This window comes from Grus americana, chromosome 22 (assembly GCF_028858705.1).
Source record: "Grus americana isolate bGruAme1 chromosome 22, bGruAme1.mat, whole genome shotgun sequence".
Taxonomy (NCBI): Eukaryota; Metazoa; Chordata; class Aves; order Gruiformes; family Gruidae; genus Grus; species Grus americana.
This window is the reverse complement of record NC_072873.1, coordinates 2,015,989-2,038,363: the sequence shown is the minus strand read 5'-3', so window position 1 is coordinate 2,038,363 and position 22,375 is coordinate 2,015,989. Positions and strand designations below refer to the sequence as shown.

The following is a 22,375-nucleotide window of genomic DNA, read 5'->3' as shown; positions in this document are numbered from 1 at the left end:
CTGCCTTTGGAAAATGGAAGGATTGTCACACTTAAAGACACAAATTTCCCCTGTAATATATTCGAATGGAAACCTCTGAATCCAATACTACATGGGCATATCTAATAAATTCACAATATTTCAGCCTCAACAGCCTACAACGGTTAGTTTTAAAGATTTATGTGGTAAAAAATTACTCGGTGATGAATATAGTTTATTCTGTGCAGTATTGGAGGGTATAAGGAATTAAACTACTGTCTTTAACAGTGAATTTATTATTACCTCTGTCAAAGCCGAAGTCTTTAACAGCATTTATTATAAATTTCAGTGCAAAATAAATGGTCAGAGTACGCCTTAAACCTTAAACCCCCGCGGCGGAACCACGTGCCAACCCAGGAGAAGTTCACGGGCCGGGGGGGCACCATCTCAGCAGCCCCCCCCAAAGACCTCCGGGGCTGGCACTGGGGTACCATGACCACGGGGAAGGGGCCACCACTTGTCCCTGCCCCGGCCACCACGCGGGGACCGGGGTCACCCCCGGCGAAGGGCGGGACGGCACACGGTGTGGGCTGAAAGCAGCGGGGTCGGGGCAAAATTTGGGATGCAGCAAACGGGGACGCAAGGGCAGGACCCCAAGGATGGGGCAAAATTTAGGCTGCGGCATCGGGGAGGCGCGGGCGCTGGGCATCGTCGGCGCTGCCTCCCCGGCGCTCGGCCACCCTTTTGTCCTCGCCTGCGATGGGTGTCCCCTCATTTATAAAAATTACCTGGGAGGAATGAGGCTGCCAGGGGCTTGTTCTGGACGATTGGTTCCCGCCGGGGGGGCGAGGGGGCCGGCGGGGGAAGGATGGCCCTCGCTTGAATTTGACCGGTGGGTGACCGTTGCCTTCCAGCTGACCCCGCCGTCCCATCCCCATCCCCATCCCCGTCCCCGTCCCCATCCCTCCCGACTCGGGAGCCTCCCGGAGGGGTTATTAATGGGAGCCGAACGCCGCCGAGCCCCGGGGGCCCATCTCCACAGCCCACCCCACCGGACACCCCGGGGGGCTGAGCCCACCGCCCCGGGATGCAGCTGCGCGCTGAGCCCCAACCGGGCTCGTGACACGTCGGCTCCATCGCCCAGGAGGTTCGGTGCACCGGGGGGGGGGGGAGAGGTTGGCGGGGGGAGCCGTGGCCACCCCTGTGGCCTCTCCCCACGAGCGAGATGGCCCCAAATCCAGGCAAAATGCCACTAGATGTCACCACACGCCTTCCACTCAGGGTCTGGGGTATGGGACTATGCCCCCCCCTTCCCCCCCCGCTTTCATTGAAAGCAATTGAGAGAATTAACTTATCCGCTTTTATGGCCTGCTTGTCACATCCAACTAAGCCCACTTAAAATAGGAAGTCTCGCTGCATTCAAATAATTATCATAACGTACAAATCACTCAGCCAGGGGACAAGGGACCGGTGCCGGGGAAAAGGACAATGCTGGGGTTTTGCTGGGATTACTGCTCCCCCCTCCCCAAATTCATTCCCCCATGTGTTAGCCTGGCTGGGCTGTGCCGAGCGAGGTAGCGGTGTTTCGGGGTCCCTGCAAAGGGGGTGATGAGGTGGGGTACGGGCTCTGGAGCTCGGCCGTGACCCCCCCCCAGCCCGTTATCTCTGCAGCACCGGGGCCTGACGAAGCGCCGGTGTCACTGGGGTGCAACAAAGAGCCTCCTGCCCGGCTGAGGGGGCACGATGAGAAAAGCCCTGGACAGTGGCGTTCCCTGGACTCCCGGCCAAAGCCTCCCGGCGCTGGCACAGGCGCCCAGGAGAGGGGTCAGGGCCACGGGGACGTGGCACTGCAGGGACCGCTCCAAGCAGGGATGCAGTGGGTGACGATGCCGCCCTTGCCCCGGGCAGGACCGTGCATCCCCTCGGCCGCAGCATCCCCCGCTGTCCCCATGGCCGCAGCCCCGGGGCTGCCGAGTGCCCCCCGGCTACCGATGCCCACTAACCCCCAAATCACTTTTCCCCCACTGTTGATGCTCGAAATGTCAGACAGGACCCGAGCAGCAGCCGGCGTGTGTTTCAAACACACCAGATGGATTTTTATATTAGCTACTATTTCATGTTCAGACAGAGCGACCGCACCGCTAAAACGGCAGCCTCGATGCTGCCGAGTTTGCTTCTGTGAGATTAATTCTGCGAAATTAATTGGGACAAGATTGAAAAGGAAATTAAAATGCAGCTGAGTGAACAGGCTTTTCAAACACCTTTCCCCCCCCTTCCCTTCACCGCCTCCCTCCTTTCCCCCCCAACACCCCCCCCCCCCCCCCCCGTGCCGCCTCCGTTCTGCAGCGGCCGCAAGCATCCGTCGCACAAAGTAATTTACGGGGGAAAAGCTCTCAGGACCGATCGGTTACGTGTGAGGAAGCCAGCACAAGAGTCGCAATCTGGAGCCACTGAAGAGAGCGAAAACCCTGCCGTGACTCCAAGCTGTGTCCCCGAGCTGGCGCGGGGGGGGACGCAACCCGCTCGGCCATCGGTGGGATGGACCGAGGCCCCGGCAGCGGCGTGGGCACCGGGGGCTGTGGGTATCGCCCCCAGGGATGCCGGTGCCTCGCTCCTGGCGTCACCCTCCCGGATAAAAGAGGTGACGAGCCGGGGCTGTGGGTTCAGTGCCCGGAGCACGTCAGCTCTGTCCCGGGGGGGCAGCAAGTCGCTAAATGCCGCCGTAAAGCGCTCTGAGATCCACAGATGGGGAATTCTCAGCCTTCCAGCCAGGGATGGTGAAGCCCAGGCTCAAAGCTGCTCTCGCTGCTGCCAGGGATGCAGCTGCCTCTGCGGGGACGCACAGAACCTGCCGTCAAATACGCCGGCTAAAAATGTCCGCTGGGACGTGCGGTGCGCCGCGCCGGCTGCAAACCTTCGGGGAGGTGGACGAGCAGCCGGCGGTCAGCCCACGCCAGGCTCGGTGCCCGGGCTCCGGCCTCGAGGGCTCTGCTGGGTGGCCAAAACCTCCAAGGAGAGGCCTGACCCTGCCGCCATGGTTCTCCCGCCCATCACCGTGGCGTCTGATCGCCCGTGTCCATCCTGCGGCTACCTCCAGGATGCGAAACCAAATCTGATTCTTTTTCTCAGCTATAAAACGTGGCCTTGACCTTAACAAGCCTGAGACTTGGAGGTGCCCTTCATTTCCAAAGTCCGTACCCACCACGGCTGAGCCCCCACCACACGCGCCGCCCTTCTGCGCGTCGAGTCTTGACCTTCCCCGGGTGGGTGCCCACCGAGGCCAGACGGGGCACAACCACCAAGTTCCTTGCTGTTCCCGTGCCAGATCGGGGTGCAAAGCACATTGCAAAACATCCCCCATAAAACGCAACTGCCCCAGCTCATCGCTGCCAACCGGGACCACCGTGATCCGGCGGGGACCGGCTGGGAACCGGGCCAGAGCCCTGCGGGGATGATCGGGGCTGGGAGAGGGTCACAGGCACCGATGGTTTTGCTCTTGCCCCCGCAGACCTGCTAATGCAAACACTTAATTTATTCACCTGCGTGCGCTTGCCGAAGGGAGCCCTGGTCACACCCGGCTGAGCAACTCAATTACCCCTGTAATACCCGAGCAACAGCACGTACAGACTCCATTACCATGAAAAAAAAATAATAAAATAAAATAAAATAAAGTAAAATAAAATAAAATAAAATAAAATAAAATAAAATAAAATAATCTTGCTTTGGGGCATTTGAAATGCCATGTTTGAAGGCAGGGGGTACGGGCAGTCACGGAGTGGGGGGGAACGGGATGCCGGCATCCCGTTCCCCCCCGCTCCACTAAATTGCTAATTTAGCTCCACTTTGGACCTTGATTTTTGACCGATTTCATCAGGTCTTGACCTTGCAACGGTGAATATGGGGCTGCCACCGACGCTCTTACCTTGCTTAGGATGTAGATGAGGTCTCCGCGGTGGAAGGAGAGCTCGTCGGGATGTTCGCTGCTGCAGTCCCACATGCCTTGGTAGTAATTGGTATAATCTCGCCGGAAACCTCCTAGGAAAAATAAAAAAAAATAAATAAAAAAGAAAAGAGAGAGGTCAGGGTGATAGGGAATTATCTGGGGAAATATTGGGGGGGGGGGAGAGGGGTTGGGGAAAGGAAGGAAGTGTTGGTGTTATTAATTTTGCGTTTCAATTAAAAGGCAGAGGCCAAAGAGTTACTGCAAGCAAAAGGAGCTGGTCAATAAATAAATGCAATATCTCTCGGTAAATACACATAAACACATTGAGAAATGTTTCGGTTTCAGAAGACCCTGAATTAAAGCTGTTTACTACAAACCACCAAGGGAACCAAAGATGCCTTCCCTCTCCCCCGTGTCCCTCATCTCCTCCTCAGGCTCAAACCAAGCTGTCCCCGAGGTGGACATCCGTAACCTGGTCAAGAGGGGACATGTGGCACCAGCGCCGGCTCTGCTGGGCAGCGTCCCCACCACGGTGACAGCCCAGAGGCCACGGGAGAGGAACACCATTAATTAACACGGGTATTTGCACGGGGCCTCTGGGAGGATGCTGCTGGGGAAGGTGATAGCCGAGTTTATTTATTAATTAAAGAAGCCAAGCAAGGGATTGCAGCCGATGGAGCAGGGCGCGCTCAGCAAGCAAACGGCACCGACTGCCTGGCCGGGAGCGCCCGGAGTGGGAACGGGGACGGGAGGAGAGCAGGAGCAAACATCTGCCTTCACAACAGGACAGCTCAGGTCTCGATCTTCCCATCGAGATGCGAGTTTGGGAAGGCAACGCCTTTGCTCGGTGCCTGTGATCACAGTCTGCTGTGGAAAGGGAAGGGAACATGAGCCAGGAAAGTCTTTTTATCCCTTTTTTTCTTTTTCTTTTTTTTTTTTTTTGAGGCAAATGATCTGTTTGCCGAAAGCCGTGGGTTTGGGCTGATGAGAGCGTTGGCAAATGGTGCCAAGGCTGGGGACCGCCCTGGGCTAAGCGTGTGCGTGGGTTTTCCGGAATGCACCACGAACCGTGGGTCCCTGCCGAGGGGCAGAAAGCATCCCGTCCCACGATGGAACCGGACGAGCCCGATGCCAAGGTCTTGCAGAGCCCCACGACCAGAGGAGATGCTGCTCTGCCCAGTTTGCAGGCTGGGGAAGGGACTCGTCCCAGCACGTCCAGCAGACCCATCGCAGCATCAAAAAACCCCACCCAAACCCCCCCCAGATTCCCAGTTTTCGAGCACACAAGACAACCGTTAAAACACGCTCCTGGACCAACGGCTTCAGGCAGGAGACTGCTCTGATGGCACGGCACCAAAGTGGGGGTGAATCCAGATGTCACGACACGGACATCTCCATGATGTGACCCCCATGGATAATTAAAGCCAGTAAAACCACGTTTTGCAGGGGAGGGATTTGAGCACCGGGGCTGTACCAGCGGTCTGTGCTGCTCTGCCACGCGGCTGAACCAAGCCCAGAAAGCATAAATAGAAAATATCGAGCACATGTTGGAGGAAATGTTTCTAATATGGTATAAGGGACCGAGTGATAAGGGTGCATCTGGAGTACTGTGCCCAGATTTGATCACCTAAATATGAAAAAGGACATTACAGAGATGGATAATGGCACAGCAGGGAGCAACTGGAATGACTCAGGGACTTGGGGAACTTAAATAGAAAGGCTGGGAAAAAAAAAAAAAAAGTAGGTCTGCATCCTTTGGAAAGTATTAAAGGGGGAGCACACAGTGGCGAGGAAAAGATTGTGAAGGGAATAGGAGGAGTAGGAGCTACTGAGTTATTTAAGCTTGTGCTAAGTGCAGGAACCAGAGGTTATGAACTGGAGGCAGAGGAAATATCAGGGTGTGTGGGCGCTGAGCAGGAGGACGAGGCAAGGAACAGCTTTGGTAGGAGCCAGCAAATTGTGTAATTACCACAAAAGGTCGTTACGGGAGGGTGTGAGGACAACACTGCGATGCGGAGAATAACCCGGTACGGGGGGACGGCGCTTGGCACCGACAAGCGAGGCAAGGTTGGGGAAGAGCTGCTCCCGTGGCACCTAAAATACCAGTAACTCTGTGGAGCATCATCATTAATTTAAACAGAGCGGTGCCCCCCATCAGCCTCTGCTCCTCTCTGGAGTTCTGCTCCGCGTCACTAACGTACTGGGAGTGGACGGGGGTTTGGGTTGAGACAGAAAATACATCTTCCTATGAGACGTTTCCAGAGCCAAAAGTGCCCATCGGCCTCCCGGAGCCCCCCCAGCACAGGGACCCGGGGTCTGCTCGCAGGGAGGCGCTGCGGGAAGCCGGAGGCAGCCTGGTCCTCATCTACCAGGAGCACTTGAGTGGTGCCTCCCTGCCCCGCGTCTGCTCCTTCCTGCTTATCAAAGGAACAAGAGGACCTTGGAAGCATCTCGCCACCCTGTCAAGGAGCGGAGAAAGACGAAGCTGTTGGTAAGACGAGACTTTGCAGAAGCCGGCTGCGTGATGCCCTGCGAGTACAAAGGGAGAAAATTTTCCAGCCCACAGGAAGGTTCGTGGTCCCGAAAGTTTGTGTATTTGTTTCCAGCTATGTCAGCTGGTCGGATGGAAAGTCTCACCCCTCCCTCCAACCCTGCCTTCAAAAGGTCAGAATTAATTGCATCAGATGAGGAAGATGCCACATGATGAAAGCGCGGTCGGGCTCTGCGCTTAATTCCCAGCCACAGCTTCAAAAGCAACAAAGATGTTTGTGCCAGCTACCGAGAATATCTTGTTAAAATTAAGACCGTCTGCGGAGAAGGGATCTCGGCTCCCATTTTAGCACTTAAAGATGATCACGGTGGATGTCCGTGATCCTCTCGACCTGCCAGGTCCAGGCTGGGTGGGATGTGGGTTGGATCCAGACAAGAAATCCCAGGACTCCTGCATTACCCGGGCACGGCAGGACTGCCAGGGCAGCCCGCAGCCCAGCTCCATCCTGCACGCTTGCTTCTACAGAGAAGTGGTTTTGTTTAAAAAGCCCCGATGCCCCGTCTAGACATTTAAATCTGCGTTCAGGGCAGAGCCGTGATTTCAGTGCGAATGATTTACACTGATGTAAGTGGGACGGGAGCCTGCTCCCATGTTTATGGGCCTTGGGGTCATTAAGAAAACCAGCCGAATGTGACAACCGCATCATTTTCTTCTGCAGCCTGAGCAGCCCCGAGCAGGGGCTGTGGGAGAGGCACGATCCACCCCAACCCCTTTGCTTCGGGCGCGTTGCTTTGGAAGCCTGTTGATGCTGAAACCTAATGACAACCGTCTGCAGCTCAGGGGTTTTCACTGCTGTGCTCACGCTAGGCGAAACCTCCCGCCACGCTAAGCGCGGGGGACTGTGACGGGAGGCAGGCTGCGAGGCTTTTTTTATTTTCTAAGTAGAGGAATTTTGCTCTGTTTGTATTCGACTGGTAAGCTCGCGCTGCAGCAGCCGCCCCGAAGCCCATTCAGCGCAGAAGGCGGGGATTAAGCAGCCTTGAGCGGAGCAAACGGGTGTCTTGGCAGGAGCAGCCTGAAGCTCTCAGCTGGATTTGCTGGGCTGCTCCAGCATCGTGGCATCCTTGTGGCTCTTAGAAATTAGAAACAATAGTTTTCCATTAGCCAAATGCTCATCTGGCACTTTGGCCATGTGATATAATTAAGAACTAGCCCCTTCCCTCCCTCCCTGCAGCCCGGCCCTCTGCTCAAGGACTCCCGTCATCTCCTTCTCGCCCTTGGTCCAGCTGGACAAAGCACAAACTGCCCCGGCAAAGGCACCAGGGCTGGGGTTCCCGGCGCTGCGACAACCTTTCCCTCTTGAAATGCAGCCCAGCGTTTCAGAGGCAAGAGTCTAATACATTATTTAGCGTAAAAACAGACACAGGACTTAAAGCAGTCACGACAATGCTAATAACGAAACCGGTTATAACAATTAACAACAATTACAACCGCCAGGCAGATGCTAATGAGCACGAGCAGGGTGTTTAAATGGCTGGCAGGGCTGTGACAGGCGAGAGCCAAAATCCTCGGGGTGGCCTTGGGGTGCAGGTTCATCCTCACCTCTGGCAGCAGCCTGCCACGAAGCCGTGCTCTGCACCCCACTGACCCCCAGCTCGAGCTGGAAAACCCGCGGGGGAGCTGCTGTTCCGCCACCTGCTCCTTCGGATGTTTAAATGCTGGGGCAGTTGGGAAAGGCAAAGAAAAACGTGCGCGTGCACGTCCCGTCTCCTCCTGCTTTCCTTGCCCCGTGCCGAGGAGTCTCCGTGGACAAGCGTGCGGCCCTGCGTTACGACCACGGTGCGGGTTGTAAAGATTAGGATGTGGGTTTTGCCGAGCTCTGGGTGCTGGTACCGGCTGCAGCTGCCACATGCTCCAGCGGCCAAATAACTCATCGTGCTGGGGGGGCGGGAAACGAGCTCCACAAAACCACGAGGAGTGGAGAAACGCTGACTTGCTCCGGTCCCTGCAAGCAGCTGGGACTCAACCCTGCCTGTGCTACCAAGATTTTGGTGGAAACAGGCCTGAGCACCCTCCTGGGCTGGGGACAACTGCCCAGGGAACATCCAAGGGGGTTTGGTGTTGGCCAAAGGGCTTGTTGGACGTTGGATCAGGCTCTTCAGAACCGCCAGGAAGTCGGGCACGGGGGCTCTGGGACCACCGGGAGGGGTAAACCAGCTGAGCAACGATTGGGGTGCTCGTGCATTCAGGAGAGCACAAGCCACCCACCACGCACAGCAGTCAACGCTGATCCCCTCGGGTCCCCATCACCCAACAAGCAGGATGCCTGCTGTGGGTCCCTGGCCAGGCATCCCCAGGGTGGGACCGTCCCCTCCAAGCTCCGGAGAGGGAAGCTGGCGCGGGAAGCTCTCCCAGGCCGGGCTTGGCCAGGAGGATGTGTTTTCCCATGCGGCGAGGAGCAAACGGGGTGGCAGGAAGCCCCTGGATGGTCCAGCCCCGGCTGCTCAGACACAAGCGCTGCTTTCCTGCACCGGGGAGGAAGCGACGATGGAAAGCGAAGCAGGTGGGACCAGGGAGGAAACAGATCTTCCGCTCCCGTCCCACGGTGCGAGTCCTTAAGGAAAAAGCAGGGGTGGGGGCCCTGGTGACCATGGCAGGCTCTCGGGCTGCCGGTTCCGGGCGGGCGGCGCTGGTTCCTGGAGTGGTGTTGCGTGTCCTTCCGGCTTCCCGTGACAAGATCCCTCCCTGCGGTGGCTTCCTCTGGGCCACGACTCGCTTCCTGCCCTCTCTTCTGGCTGTTTCTGCCCCAGCTCCTCTCCCGGGCCCCTTGGGATGCGCCAGGAGGGCTGGCTCCCTCTCCATGGTCCGGGATGGGATGAGGGACAGGGATGGGTGTGCCCCCATGGGAGATCCATCAGCACACAGATCTCATCAGGCAGGAGAGGGGATGGATGGTGGGGCTCCTCCGTGGAGAGCTCACTACAGCCACCCTCCATGGGGTGCCTGCCCAAAAAGGAGAGGCATCACCCATGCCCACAGCGTGGAGAAGATGGGGAGAGCTCCCCAAGCTTGAGTTGTCTGAACTTCACCAGTTGCAGAGTCTCCTTTGTCACCCAGCAGTCTGCTCCTGGGGACCCTCCCATCCTCCACACACCCCTCCATCATCATCACCCGCATCCCAGGACGCTCGAAGGCGGCTGGACTCAGACCCCCCAACGATGACCTGGAGGTCCTTTGGGTTGGCCAAAGTAGGGTGGGCTCTTACCACTCCTCTGGCTGCTCCCAGCATCCTCGCTGTCCTCTGGGAAGGGGGGCTCCAGCTCTTCATCTGGGGGGGGAACAGAGCAGAGAAGTCAAGGGGAGGGCTGCGAGCGTTACTGCTGCACCAACCCCCCAGGCAGGCAGAGGGCTGCGAGAGCATCCAACTGTCAGAATAATAAATTCCTGGCTTAATTGTGAAGAGTGGAAGGGAGGAAGTCACAGATAATATTTTAAACCGTGTTGCATAAAAATATGAATTGTTGTTAACACTGGTAAAAACAAATCACTTATTATAGGCTCATAAATTTAGGCAGCACTTTGCCGAGTGCCCTATAGGAAGAGATGCTTCCTGTGCAGGACTCGCAGCCCAGAGAAAAACGAGACGCCGAGGAGAAATGCCAGGACAGAAACGTGAGGAAGGGTGGGGGACAGAAGCAGAAATTAAAGAGGAGAAAGCAGAGCCCAAGGCAGCGGAGGGCAGGCAGCCGGCACGGCTACGGAGGATGGGGAAAGAGGGTGCAAGAAAATAGTGAGAAATGATACTGCGGAAAAGGTCAAGGACAGAGGGGCTGGAAGTCACGGGGGAGCCCTGCAGAATGGCTAGTGACCGACGGGAGCAAGGATCTGTACACAAATAAGTTTAAATAAGATTATTTAACACCAGCCTGAGCTGCCCTGGGTGCTGGGGCGAGTCAGGCGCACAGCACCCACGTTAGCTGCCGTCACTGCCCAGGTTTCCTCCTGCAACCATAAAGACTAGAAGCAACCTAATAAAAGACTATAAATAAAACTCAATTCTGAAACGTTTCAGAAAGAAATCGTTCATCTGCACCTTGTGCACCGCCGCCGGCACGGGGCTGTCGGGGAGCACGGGGCAGCCCTGGCACGGCCGAGCCCGCTGCAGAAGAGGTGTCCCCGTTGCATCTCGGGGGACGTGGCTTTGCTGTCACCTTTGGGCAGAGCCAACGGAAACCAAGCCTGGGTCTTCTGCTGATCCCCCGGCACCCGATCGCAGGGCGGTGAAACGCTGCTGCTGCTGCTGGGCGCTTTCCGAGGACGCGGCCCCAGCCGTCTCTCCCACCCGGCGCTGATCAATGCAAACCAGGTCAGACCTCCGCTGCCAATTACAAATTGCATCCCAAGTTGGAGGGTCACTGCAACTGCTCCCCCATTAGACGGGAAGCGGCACCAAAGATCTTTTCTAAATAAATCAGACTTTATTGTAAAACTCGGCCACTGACGAGACAGAACCTCATTAGCATTGATTTTAAAATAAATTATTGAAAGTGGCTTTTGCCTGCTCTTTGCATTTGTAAAAGAGAACGCAAATGTATCCGTAACAGCGCTCTCCCCCCATCATTCCCACCCCACCCCCCAAACCCTCGCATCTGGATTCCCTTAAACTTTAACAACGGCACCGAATTCCCTACTCCCATCTTGGCACGAGGTGGAGGGCAGTCAAAACAGCTCCCATGCCTGCGTGCCACGAAAACCCCGGAGCCGTCCTCCGAAGCGGGCTGGCACTGTTCCCCACCGCTGTGGGTGACACCTGCGCCCAGGGGCTCCCCACGGCCACCCCCTCCTCCTCTCCGTGCTGTGCACACCCCTCCGGCTCGTCTCCGCTCCTGCATCCTGCAGACACCGCTTCCATCCCGGAGCCGGGCTGTCCTCAGGAAACCTCTTCCCAGAGCCCTGCTCGCACCTCCTGGCACGCACACACGCTCCTCGGGACGCGTCAGCCGGCGCTGGCGTGGGGATACACGTGCCGCGGAGCAAACGCTGCCGCTGGGTTTGCAAGATGAGCAAAGCTGCGGGAATCCTGCACACGGAGCGGGCTGGCACTGCCGGCTCCCTGCCGGGACACGGTGCTGGGCAGCCACGGGTGCCCCACAGATCCTGGGGAGATGTATCCCTCCTGCTTCCTCCCCACTTGCCTAGGAGCGCCCCCCAGATTGCAAATCCGGCCCCCCTTGCTGGCACAGCTAATGGGGAGTCCCATTTACAGCCCCTAACGAGCTCAGGCAGCCCGGAGGGTCCCAGCCACAGACGAGGGTCCCTGCTGCCAGGGGGGTGCTGGGGAGGCTTTCCAGAGCTGCCCCCTCTCCTGGTCCCACCTCGGGCCCTTTTATTCCATGTTTGATGGAATGAGGCACGTTCTACCCAGAAATCCATTTTATTCCATGTTTGATGGAAATCCATTTTATTCCGTGTTTGATGGAATGAGGCAGGTTCTACCCAGAAATCAAAGCCCCAAACCCCCTCCCCGTTGGCATCGCCCGCCTGAGACATCAGCTAGGCTCGGGCAAGGTGATCTCCCGTGTCTCGGAGGAAGACCCCAGGCAATGCCCGGTCCCCGCTCTGCCCAGCACGCTCGGGGCTGGCCACCTTTCAGCGAGCTCTGCGAGGGCTGTGATGGACGGAGCCTTCACGCAAGGAAGGGAGGAACTCGCGTGGGATTTTTCTCAGGAAAAACGTGGTGGGGAGGCAGCTGGCTGGCGTGGCTGCCCCTGCGCTGGCAGCAGCCAAGTTCCGCTCGCCCTCCTGCACCCCATCTTCTCCTGCAGCGGGGCCACAGCCCCTCCAAACCCACAGACAGCACAGACGCCCTGGCAGATGCCCCGGGACGGCCATGGTGAAGGCACTAATCCTGGGGTGCACAGTCCTCGCACGTTTTGAGCTGTGCAATTCACCAACGGGGCCCGTGGGGACGCGAGAAGCCCCCCTCCTCTCCCCTCCCTTGCCCTCCGCACCGCAGCCCTGCAGCCTGTTGCAACCAGGTGCTTTTCTGAGTCCAGTGTGGAAGGGATGCTTTGCCTTCCCAGGGCCTGGGTGTTTGGTCCTACCTGATATCCGCATTTTACGGTGATGAATCAGAGGGAAATACTAAAAAAATGCATGTCCTGGGGGCTGTGCTGCTTCTCCCTATGCCGCCTCCCTGCGCGGAGCATCACGACCTCTTCCACAGCACCCTGGAGAAAATGCCTTTACTGGGGCAGCACGTCCCTGGGGCAGCCCCGGGCACCCAGAGCCCTGCAGCAGCCCCCAGCCCCAACCCCGGGCACGGCCGGGGAGCCGTGCACCCCACCGCTGCGCCAGAGCAGCCCGGGCGTTGGGCAGATTCTCAGAGGAGCTGTGTTTTAATGTAGCAATTTGATTCAATTTTCCACTCTATAAAATTACCCATCACTGCTCGTTGCTTCCTAACAGACACCTTCACTCTTAATTTAACAATCCTATCGAATTCTGCCAGGGAAATTGGAAAAATTTATCACCTGTGAAATTTTATTTTTCCTTGGTTGTATCTGTTTTTGTAAAACTTCATTAACGACGATGACTTGCTGAGGAAATTATCTCTTCATCTCCCCCCCCCCCCTTTCTTTTTTCCCCCTCATCCTCTCTCTCTCTCTATTCTCACTCGGGACATGAGGGAGGCAGCAGGGCCCAGAGGAGACCCCTGCTTGGACGGCGACTTTCCCTGTGCTTGCTGGGGGGTCCCAGGGGTGCGAAGGGCTGGGGGGGGACGAGCTCGGGCAGAGCAGACCTCTCCTACCTGCCCCCACACCCTGCGACGGGTTTCTCACCACTTGCACGCCGGGCATCTGCCTCTGCAGCAACGTGCCGCCATCACCCACGTCCCAGCCGGCAGGGAACGGGGATCTGCGGGGGGTGAGAAACTCGCCCAGACGGGAGAGCTGTGGCAGCGTCCTGCACGGCGTCTGAGCCGTGTCCCTGCCTGTCGGTGCGATCCCAGCCGCGGGCTGCAGGCAGGATGCTCGATGGCCGGAGAGCGGAGGCGATGCGGGCAGAGGCGATGCGGGCAGAGGCGATGCGGGCAGAGGCAGCTCCTGCCTGCACCTCCGCTCGGTGCAGCCACGCTGCTGGGTGGGTGCAGGAGGCCTGGCCGAACCCCAGGGACAGCAGCCCCTGCCAGCAGCAGAGCCCCTGGGATGCCCACGCACCAGGACCAAAGGATGCTGCGAAAGCCCCGTAAAGCAAGGGGCTTCGACCCTGCCGCTTGCGGGGTTCGGGCTGGCTAGCAGCCTGAGACACAACCCTTCGCGCTGCCGTGGGAACCTCTTAGCAAGCTTTTAAGAAGCTGAGGTGGGCAGGAGAGAGAGCCCAGTAAACGCTGATAGTTAAAGGAAGGGTTGGGCTGGGATGTTCCCTCCTGCACCACGACGCTCCGCAGTCCCAGCATCCGGGCGCCCATCTGTGCATGGGAGCAGGAGAGCAACATCCGCGGGGACCGAGGGCGAAGCTGGCTGGCAGGGTCGGCTCCAGCTCTTTCGAGACACTCTGCATCCCGGAGCGGGAGCAACGGAGGAGTTTGTCCCTAAATCAACACTGCCCAAGCTCCTAGCAGGATCTCACCATCAGCCACGTGCGGAACAAACCTCACGTCTAATATCTGCTCTGGAGTCGGTGTTGGCAGCCGCGAGGCAGCAAGGAGCTGGGCACAGCTGCAGAAGCAGCCAGGGATGCTGACAGCCCTGGGCCTGACAGACCGTCAGCGCTTCGCACACACACACCAGCCTGGGGACCGCTGCGGAGGCTCCCGCTGAGCTCGGCGGTCGCTGCAGGTACACCCGGAGGGAGAGAAAGCTGCTGCCCAAAGAGCCAGGGATGTAAACAGAGGAAGGGAAGGTCAGGAGGGAAAGATGAGAGATGCACAGAGGCTGAGGCTTTGCTCAGGGCTGCGCAGGCAGCCCTGGAGCCCCAGCTCCGCTCCCGGCAGCCGTCTGGATGCCGCTTGCAAACCGCTGAGCAGAGATTTCCTTTGGCAGCAATAACAAGACAAAGATCTCGGGCACTGTAAAACTTTCCGGTTTAGACTTTTTTTTTTTAAAATCACTACAAATATAAAGTTCTGAAATAAATAAGAAGAAACAAGGACCTATTTTGCATCTCTGAGCACCGACACCAAGGTACCCTGCTCTCGGGGATGGGGTGCAGAGAACTGGGTGATCCCAACCTCAGCGCAGAGGAAGAACAGCACGCGTGTTTGAATAAGGCTCAGGTGACCCGTTGACCAAGCCCTGGGGCATGTCACGCCATGATTTCTGCTATAACGGTAAGAAACGTTGCAGACCGTGTCACCCTCCGCAGGCTGTTTGGTTCCGTGCCAGGAAGACTGCTTCTGGCTCCTTTAACCAGCAGCTGCTGCCCTGCTACCTCCAGACCTCGTGCACTGTTAGTGAGCGAGCGCTAGGCTTTAATGCGGTTATTTTATCATCTCTTGGAAGGCCAGTAATTGTGTTACAGCCATGACTGCATGCCCAGAAGGGAGCATTTTCATCATCTGAAGTCTGATTTTCCAGGTAACACAGCCCAGAGATGCCACTCTCACCAAACTTAATACGACCCGAGCTGAACAGAGCACCACCTTCGAAAGTCGTCTCACCTGAGTTTACAAACCCTCCGCCTCACCAGAACAGAAAGGGTTTGCTCTTGTGGTCCATCAACCAGTCTGAACAAAGAAACGGGGGCAAATCTTTGAGTTATGGGTCCATTAAACTCAGCAGAGTCCTGGGTGTTCATTCCCATCAACATGATGTGTGACCAAGGTCTCCTGCCACGTTTGCAGGGCTACAACTAGGGAATGGCTTGGGTTTTAACCTGTTTATTTGGTTGCTCACCTGGCAAAACCTCATAGATGTCATCCTCTTCCATCTCAACGTTTGGTTCATCCTGATTCAGGGTAGTATTGTGGGACGTTGTGTTCATAGAGTCAGAACTGTCCACATCATTGTAGGGATCTTCTTCATCCTCCTCATCATATGGAATAGTGAGGGAGCTCAGGTCTGGCAGAAGAGAGCAAAAGCATGGTGAGAAAGAGCAAACCAAAGTACCAGCTGGATGCTGGTAACAAAGCCTATGCTGCTGTACGTTGCACTCGCTATGGACCTCGCAAGGAGTAAACCGTCCCCTTGTTTGGCCTGTGAGCACCTGGTGTAAAGAAAATGGGATGGAAGCTGAGAAAAGGCTAAAACAAAGGAAAAGCCCAAGAAAGGATGGCAAATGCCAGAGAACAAAGCCAAATTCAACAAGTGCCTCAAGGAACTGAGCCTGACCCCATTCCTGGGCAGCTGCCTGCGGTTTCCACACGCAGGGCTGGAGTCCTGACTCAGTATTGCTGGTCTCAAACTGGAACAGCTCCAGTGGAGCCAAACCCCATCCTTCATCAGCCAAGGACAGAACAGCAGATCTGCAACCCCAGCAGTGAGGAACGATTCCCACCCTTTTCTTGTCCTACTTGGTGACACTTGCAGCCTTTGAGAGATCGCACAACTCTATCCTCTAAAAGCAGCCGAAAGCTCTCGAGTTTAAGCCAAATGCTTGTGGGCTCCAAGCAACCACTTCTTTTTAACCACCTGCTCAAAAAAGCAAAGCCCCAGAACCTCTCTTTTGCTAAGAGGGGATGGTGGGACCCCAGCAAGGTCCTGGCAATGAGCACGAGCCCACGCGTTGCTGGAGGCAGCAGCCCAAGCCGGGTGGGAAGATGCTGCCAGGATCTGCCCAAACTAACGGGGCACGCTGGTGTGGGCCAAGCTGCCAAACTCACCCTTCAGGAGGAACTGGATCTGATCCACCCAGTCTTCAGCCTCTGCTGGGCTTGGGGCTGTGAACTGGAGAGAGGTTCACCTGTTACTGTGCTGGTTCTTGTATGTAGGGAGAAGAAAAAGATTTGCAGCTAGAATAGGGGACAGAGATCCTGGATCTGCCATTCTCTACCCTCTGACTTTGGGAAAGCCATTTCACTTCTTTGTCTCCCTATTCCAAACAGGGAAACAGGAGCGGAACAAAGCTAGACTATCCCAGAGGAAGGCTGTCAAGCCTAATTCATTAAAATAAGTCAGATGAAAACCACAATCCCCACTGAATATACTATACCGACTCTGAACCAAGGCTCTACATCCAAAACCTCCCTGAAGCTCAGGAAGGCTCCATGCACACTTTGTGGACTGAGCCAGGTTTTTCACTACACCAGTTTTTAGGCTCCCCCCTGGATGCTCAACAAACTGAAGGTTTAAATTTAACCTGGCTCTGAATTGCTTATTTAAAAATGGGCTTTCCAAACCCAATCCCCACCTAACCCTTGTGCCCCACAAGTGCAAAGAGAGGATCGCTCTCGTACCAAGGGAAAGTCCGTGCTGAGATGACCTGCCAAGAAGGGGAAGCATCGGCACCTTCTGCAGCGATTTTTGGTTTGTTTTACCGGGGGGGTTGGAGATTCACAGCCTCCCTGACCCAGCAGGTCCACCCTGCGCCTCTGTTTCCAGACCTGGGACTGTGTGCTTTTGTGCCTAATGCTCAAACCAGCACGGAAGGTCCATTTCTTCCCCCAGTTCCTACCTCATAGGTGCGTTTGCCGGGGCAGATTAACTCAAAACAGCATCTTTTCCGAGAGTCTTTGCGCAGATGAAAAGCCAGCCGGGCGCTATAGTGCTCAATGGAGAAGTTGCCTTTCGGTTGCTTGCCTGGAAGAGATGAAACGTGTTAAATCTGGAGTTTGCATCTTTTTATCAAGCTCGCAGTACTGCTGGGTGGTGCAGATGTCTGCTGCCCACATTGGGAAACCAAGGTACACCACGTGTCCATGGGAACTGGCCAGAAAAACCCCTTCAGTCCGAGCATGTCCACCCCCAGGAAATCCAGAGGGAACATTATAAAATCTTCATAAAGACACAGTAAAGAGGATGCCCTTTGAAGCCTCAAGAGATTGTGAACAGCCAGCAAAAGGCTGCCAGGGTCAGAAGGCTGCGTGAGATGAGCTGGTTGTAATGAAGCAGAGACCACGGTGTACTTGGGGAAATATGATACCAATGATTATTCTGCTGGTAAGGCATTACGGGGCTGGCATACAGGAAGAAATACTTAGCGGGACCTTTGAGAATTGGCCTACGGATCTTGCCGATGCACACGCGTGGCCGGTGTCAGCCAGGGTGGAGAGAGGGAACCTCACTACAGTCATCTGAGGCGTCTTTATTTACCCCAGCTCATTATTTCATCGTGAATCTTCTTGACGAAGTGTGGGACTACGATTCAGGCTGTTGCTCTGAACCTTTTTTTGGATTTGCAGATCCTTAAGAAACTTCCAGCGGTGAGGTCAAGCCCTGTATAAGGATTTCAGCCCACGGATGACAGGTTTGCTTTACTCCGTTGTCTTCTGGAGACCATGTGGAAGTTGAAAACTATTCATCCCTCACAAAAGCCACCAAATATCAACCCTTGGCTTCAACACCTACCTCTGCTAGCAGCTCACCGGGAAAGCCCGACTGCTCAAGATCCTCAGACAAAAAAGCATGTGGAAGAAGGACAAAGACCCAGCTTCATCCCCACAACCCACCGGAGTTTAATCCTCTCCTAACTGCAGACTGGTCATTGTAAACCAGGGATGTACATGCGTGTTTTGTAAGCCATTTTCATGCCGTGTTTCTGGATGGGTGGAACAGAGGAAGGCCATATATCTAATCACGCCAAACTCTGTTGGAGATATTAGCTGTCTGTTTATATGTACCTGATGGAGCATGACTGCAAAATATTTATATACACTGACACTTGGATTATATACAGTCACTTAGGGGGTTGAAGCCCAGCTGATGGCTAATGGAAAACTTGGTACATCATTTTATTTACACACAGCTCTGTTCCCGTGTCTCTCTTCTCTTGTTCTATACCTATAAAGGTGTTTGGGGGTAGGGGGAAAAAAAAAAAAAGCAAGCTGAGATCTACCTTTCTAGAACCTGCACGTTATGCCTTGGTTGGGAGTTACAACCTTCCCATGGTACAGGCTTTCCTCTTGTCCGATATTAGCCTGTCCTTCAGCAAGGGCTGTCCTCTTTTCCAGCCCTGTCCGTGCCCTCAGCTACCACCCAGAGCCTGGGGACCAGAGGCAGATATCTCACCACTTACTTTTCTCATTGGCGTAGTAGTAAAAGGTTCTTCTGTTGAGGACACACCACCGCTTCTGCCACTCTGACCCAAAAAAGCTGTGCTCTAGAAAGGAAAGCACAGCAAAAGAGCAAAAAAATAAAATAATAAAATATAGTTTCTGTTCTTTCAGTGTATGTTTCAGATGAATATTTAGGGGAAAGAAGAATTTTTTCCCCAACAAAACCCTGCAGATTTCTGGCACAAAATTCAGGCAAGCAAATTTAGATACAAAACCTCAACCAAGTAAGAAAGAACCAGGCTGGAGCCTCTGTAAGCTTTCCCCAGCTCTCTGGGCTGGGCTGGGCTGGGCTGGGCTGGGCTGCTGTGACCCTTAGTCCTGCTAACCAGGAGGGAACACAGCTTTGGGTTAAACCTCCCTAATTGAGGTTTAAGCAAATGTCTTTTACTCTGTAATTGGAGCAAGCTAAAACATGCACAGGGCCAGTTATCCAGCTCAGCTGATGGCCATGAGGCTGCTCTTGCCTCATACCACCTGTCATACAGCAAATAAATCAAGATAAAATCGGAGTGATGAGGAAATAATTTGTAGCTTTCACAAGAGTCAGTAAAATCAAGATAAACCTGAGGCTGACTCACAGTCCTTATCTCAACTTGCTAATGTGTGTGATGCTACGAACTACCTTGTCTTCACCAGGATTTTATCCTCATTAGGTAGTGCGTGTTAGAAGGGCACATCTTGCCTTAGAGGACTGGGCTGCTGCTTAATTCAATTTCTGGGGTTTAATCTTTGTGCGGTTTGATGATCTGCAAAAGAGAATAAATAAAGGCTGTGCCCTCCCTGCGTGTATGATGCCTGAGAAAAGCCTGAGAGATTCTGCATGCGCCTACAGACAAATCTGCAGAAAAGATGTATTTTCCTGTTCGTTCTTCATCTGAAAACTTGTGTTCTTGGTAATTCTGAGGTGACACCCCAACCCTTATCTTATGATGTGCTCGTCAGGCCTTACCTCGGGACCTCTTCTCCAGATATCCTTGCTTCAAAATGTTCCGCGTGTCTTGAACGCGCCTCGGTGTGATCTCTTCCAGTCCTACAGAGAGCAGAGCAAAGCAAAGCTTTGGGATTTCCCATTTGCACAACCCCTCAGCACGTTTTCAGCCCCTTTCTCTGCAGAAGAGGCTTGGGAAGGCAGATCAGTGGCTGGGGGTGAAAATCATGGTCTATCGTGATCTCACCAGCTATTCTCAATCCTGGGTGCAGTCTCTGGGGGCTGATGCTCAGCCCTTTCCCCCCTCCCCTCCAAGGTCCCTTTGGCAGCAGGCAGGATCTGGTCAGGTTTACAGACTCGGAAAAGCTGATCCCCTTGTTGGATGTCTGGTCTAGCTCAGAGCACGACACCTCGCCTGGGCTGGCAGCCGGACCCTGCGGCCGCGGCGGGGCTCTGGCACTCACCGCACGAGGTGATGGCCACATCTCATCCCCAAAACCAGCGGGGCGAGGACGTCCCCGAGCCATGGCTTGCTGCTGAGAAGGTCTCCCCCTCTTCTCCTGCTCATCTCCTGCCATCGTAACTTGTACTAGGCACAATAAAAAATGACTAACTAAATGCCACTAATCACCTCCCCAGCGCCCAGCCTTGGCAGCCTTTTCAGTATGAATAACTTCCCAGGGTCCCGGGTCACAAGAGCTTCTCCTGTTTTCTTAGCGTGTCTCGCTAACGCCCAGCTCTCAGCCCAATCCATCCCACCTGTCACCTCCCTCATTCACGGGCTATTTTCATTTTTGTGTTTTATAGTTTGCAAACTCCGGGCTCGCTATAAATTCTCTGTAAATGAGTCTCAGGGCGAATGGTGGACACAAAGACACACAGAGTTTGGGTTGGTGGAAAGGCTCCCCTACGTCTGCCTCCTCTGTTGGCTGGAAACTGGATCCTTCAAAGACCAAATCCTTGGCTTGTGCAAAGCTATCCGAGACGATTCAGACTAGGGGAAGCCTGGGATGCTGTGGGATTGCCCCTCTGCAATGTCTGGAGGACACGGACAGCCCCTTCCCGCATGGAGAAATCTCCTTTCTCTCCAGCACCTGCCCGGCACAAACGTGCTCAGGCTTTTCTCTAGCAACGCTGAGCATCTGACTTATAAAAAGGCACATTGTCTTCTCAAATCCAAGCCCTGACCCCTTTTGCTAATGCAAATCTAAATGTCATTTTATGGGACATTTATAATTATGAAAATGGGACGGTGCTGCCGGATGCACAGGGAGACCCTGCGAGTATGAATATTACATTAATGTGCCCAACGCCAGCTCGCTGATCCCGCTGGCAGGAGCATAAAAAATGCTTGAGTGAAACTTTTATTTAGACGTTAAGAATCCAGGCCCCAGCGGGGTGACGAAGGCAGCCCCGGCGAGATCCCATCAGCGCGAGCGCTTGAATTGAATTACCCAGGGGGGAAGGCAGGAGCTGCGAGTGCTGCTTCGCTTATTTAATTTCATTTACTTTCAGTACATTATCAGCATGGGGCTTCCCTCTGCCCCCGTTCCCCCAAGAAAACCGGCTGCGGAAATCGCCGGCGTGCAGGATGCTGTCGCTCGAGCCAAAGCGGGGACGTGTCCGGCCATCCTGGTCCTCCTTGGGACGCGCTTTCTGTTCTTTCCTTAACTGTCAAGAGAGATTTGGGGGAGCGCAAGGACCTTTCAGACACCACAAAGAGCAACCGAAGCGGGGAAGCAGCACGGGTGCGATGGGAGCCAGCAACAACCTCTTCCAGCCCCCATCTTCTCTCTTTGCCCATCATTTCTTGGCTCCTGCCTGTAAGCAGGCAGGACCCCTGGGATAGCTACTCCCTCCTCAGTTGTGCTTTGCCCTATTTGAGACCAATTTTCCATGTAAGCAGATCCCATGTTTCAGGTTATTTGTGGCCCTGGGACCCAGGATCTGCTGGGTCGGCATCTCCCCGGGGCCAGGGCTCCGCTTTGCTGCGGCACCTCTGTGGCATCACCTCCGGAACACTGTCAGGAGCCCAAATTTCTCCTGCTTTGCAAGAGACACTGTGCCTCAGTTTCCCAGCAGAAAAATCAGAATGAAAGGAGACTCCCTTCTTCTTAAATACTCAGTGGCTGCTCAGACAAGTTAATACAATTACGGAGGGGTTGCAAGGGCTGATTCGATTGCACGGGGCTCTGGAAATTTTAAGTTTTACAGAATATGACATGAAGATGGAAGCTGTAACCTGTGTGTTGCACGCAGCCTCTCTAATGCAGCCCCGCTAATGCAGAGCCGGGAAGATTAAATCTGTGCAAGGTGGGCGAGCGCCGGGGCTGCAGATGGGGCTGGGGCTACGTGGGGTGTCCCTGTCCCTCCCCATGTCCCCAGCCTGCCCCTAAGGACAAGCCAGATGGCTTTTGCTGGCAGCAAATGGCTAAATTAACCTGCAAAGACAGTCCCTGGGGTTTGGTTTGTTTGGTTTTTTTTTTTTTTTATTTCTTTAAACCATCCTAATGGACACCCAGGAGATCCAGAGAGGCTCGGTGGGAGCCCAGCCCCAGAAAGCTCTCTGGTTTCCAAGGGCAGAGGGTTTATTTGCCCGGGCAGCCTCTGCCAGACACCTCTGCCCCAGGACCACACAGCTGGCAGGTAAACCGCAGCTCACCACATCTAGGACTCCAAGCGATGGAAAAGCCAGCCCGTCACCTGGTCATCTGTTCCAACCACTAACGGCCATTCACCATTTATAAAAACAGAGAAAGAAAAGGCCTTCGATTCATCCGAGAGACACATCTGTGCTCCTCGGCCCCTCTCCGGTCACTCCTGGCACGGCGCGGCAGAACT

General features: G+C 55.1%; 1 protein-coding gene across 2 annotated transcripts in view; it reads right to left on the bottom strand.

The window, feature by feature from the left end:
* Positions 1-22,375, bottom strand: part of SKAP1 (src kinase associated phosphoprotein 1) — a 153,990-nt gene that overhangs the window by 9,449 nt on the left and 122,166 nt on the right. For both annotated transcript variants that reach the window (XM_054801586.1, XM_054801585.1), the window contains 7 exons: positions 19,556-19,636; positions 18,567-18,650; positions 17,007-17,131; positions 16,216-16,279; positions 15,290-15,454; positions 9,658-9,720; positions 3,881-3,993 (listed from right to left, as the gene is read on the bottom strand). In XM_054801586.1, the coding sequence (XP_054657561.1) occupies positions 3,881-3,993; positions 9,658-9,720; positions 15,290-15,454; positions 16,216-16,279; positions 17,007-17,131; positions 18,567-18,650; positions 19,556-19,636 (695 nt within the window). The remainder of the gene's footprint in view (positions 1-3,880; positions 3,994-9,657; positions 9,721-15,289; positions 15,455-16,215; positions 16,280-17,006; positions 17,132-18,566; positions 18,651-19,555; positions 19,637-22,375) is intronic.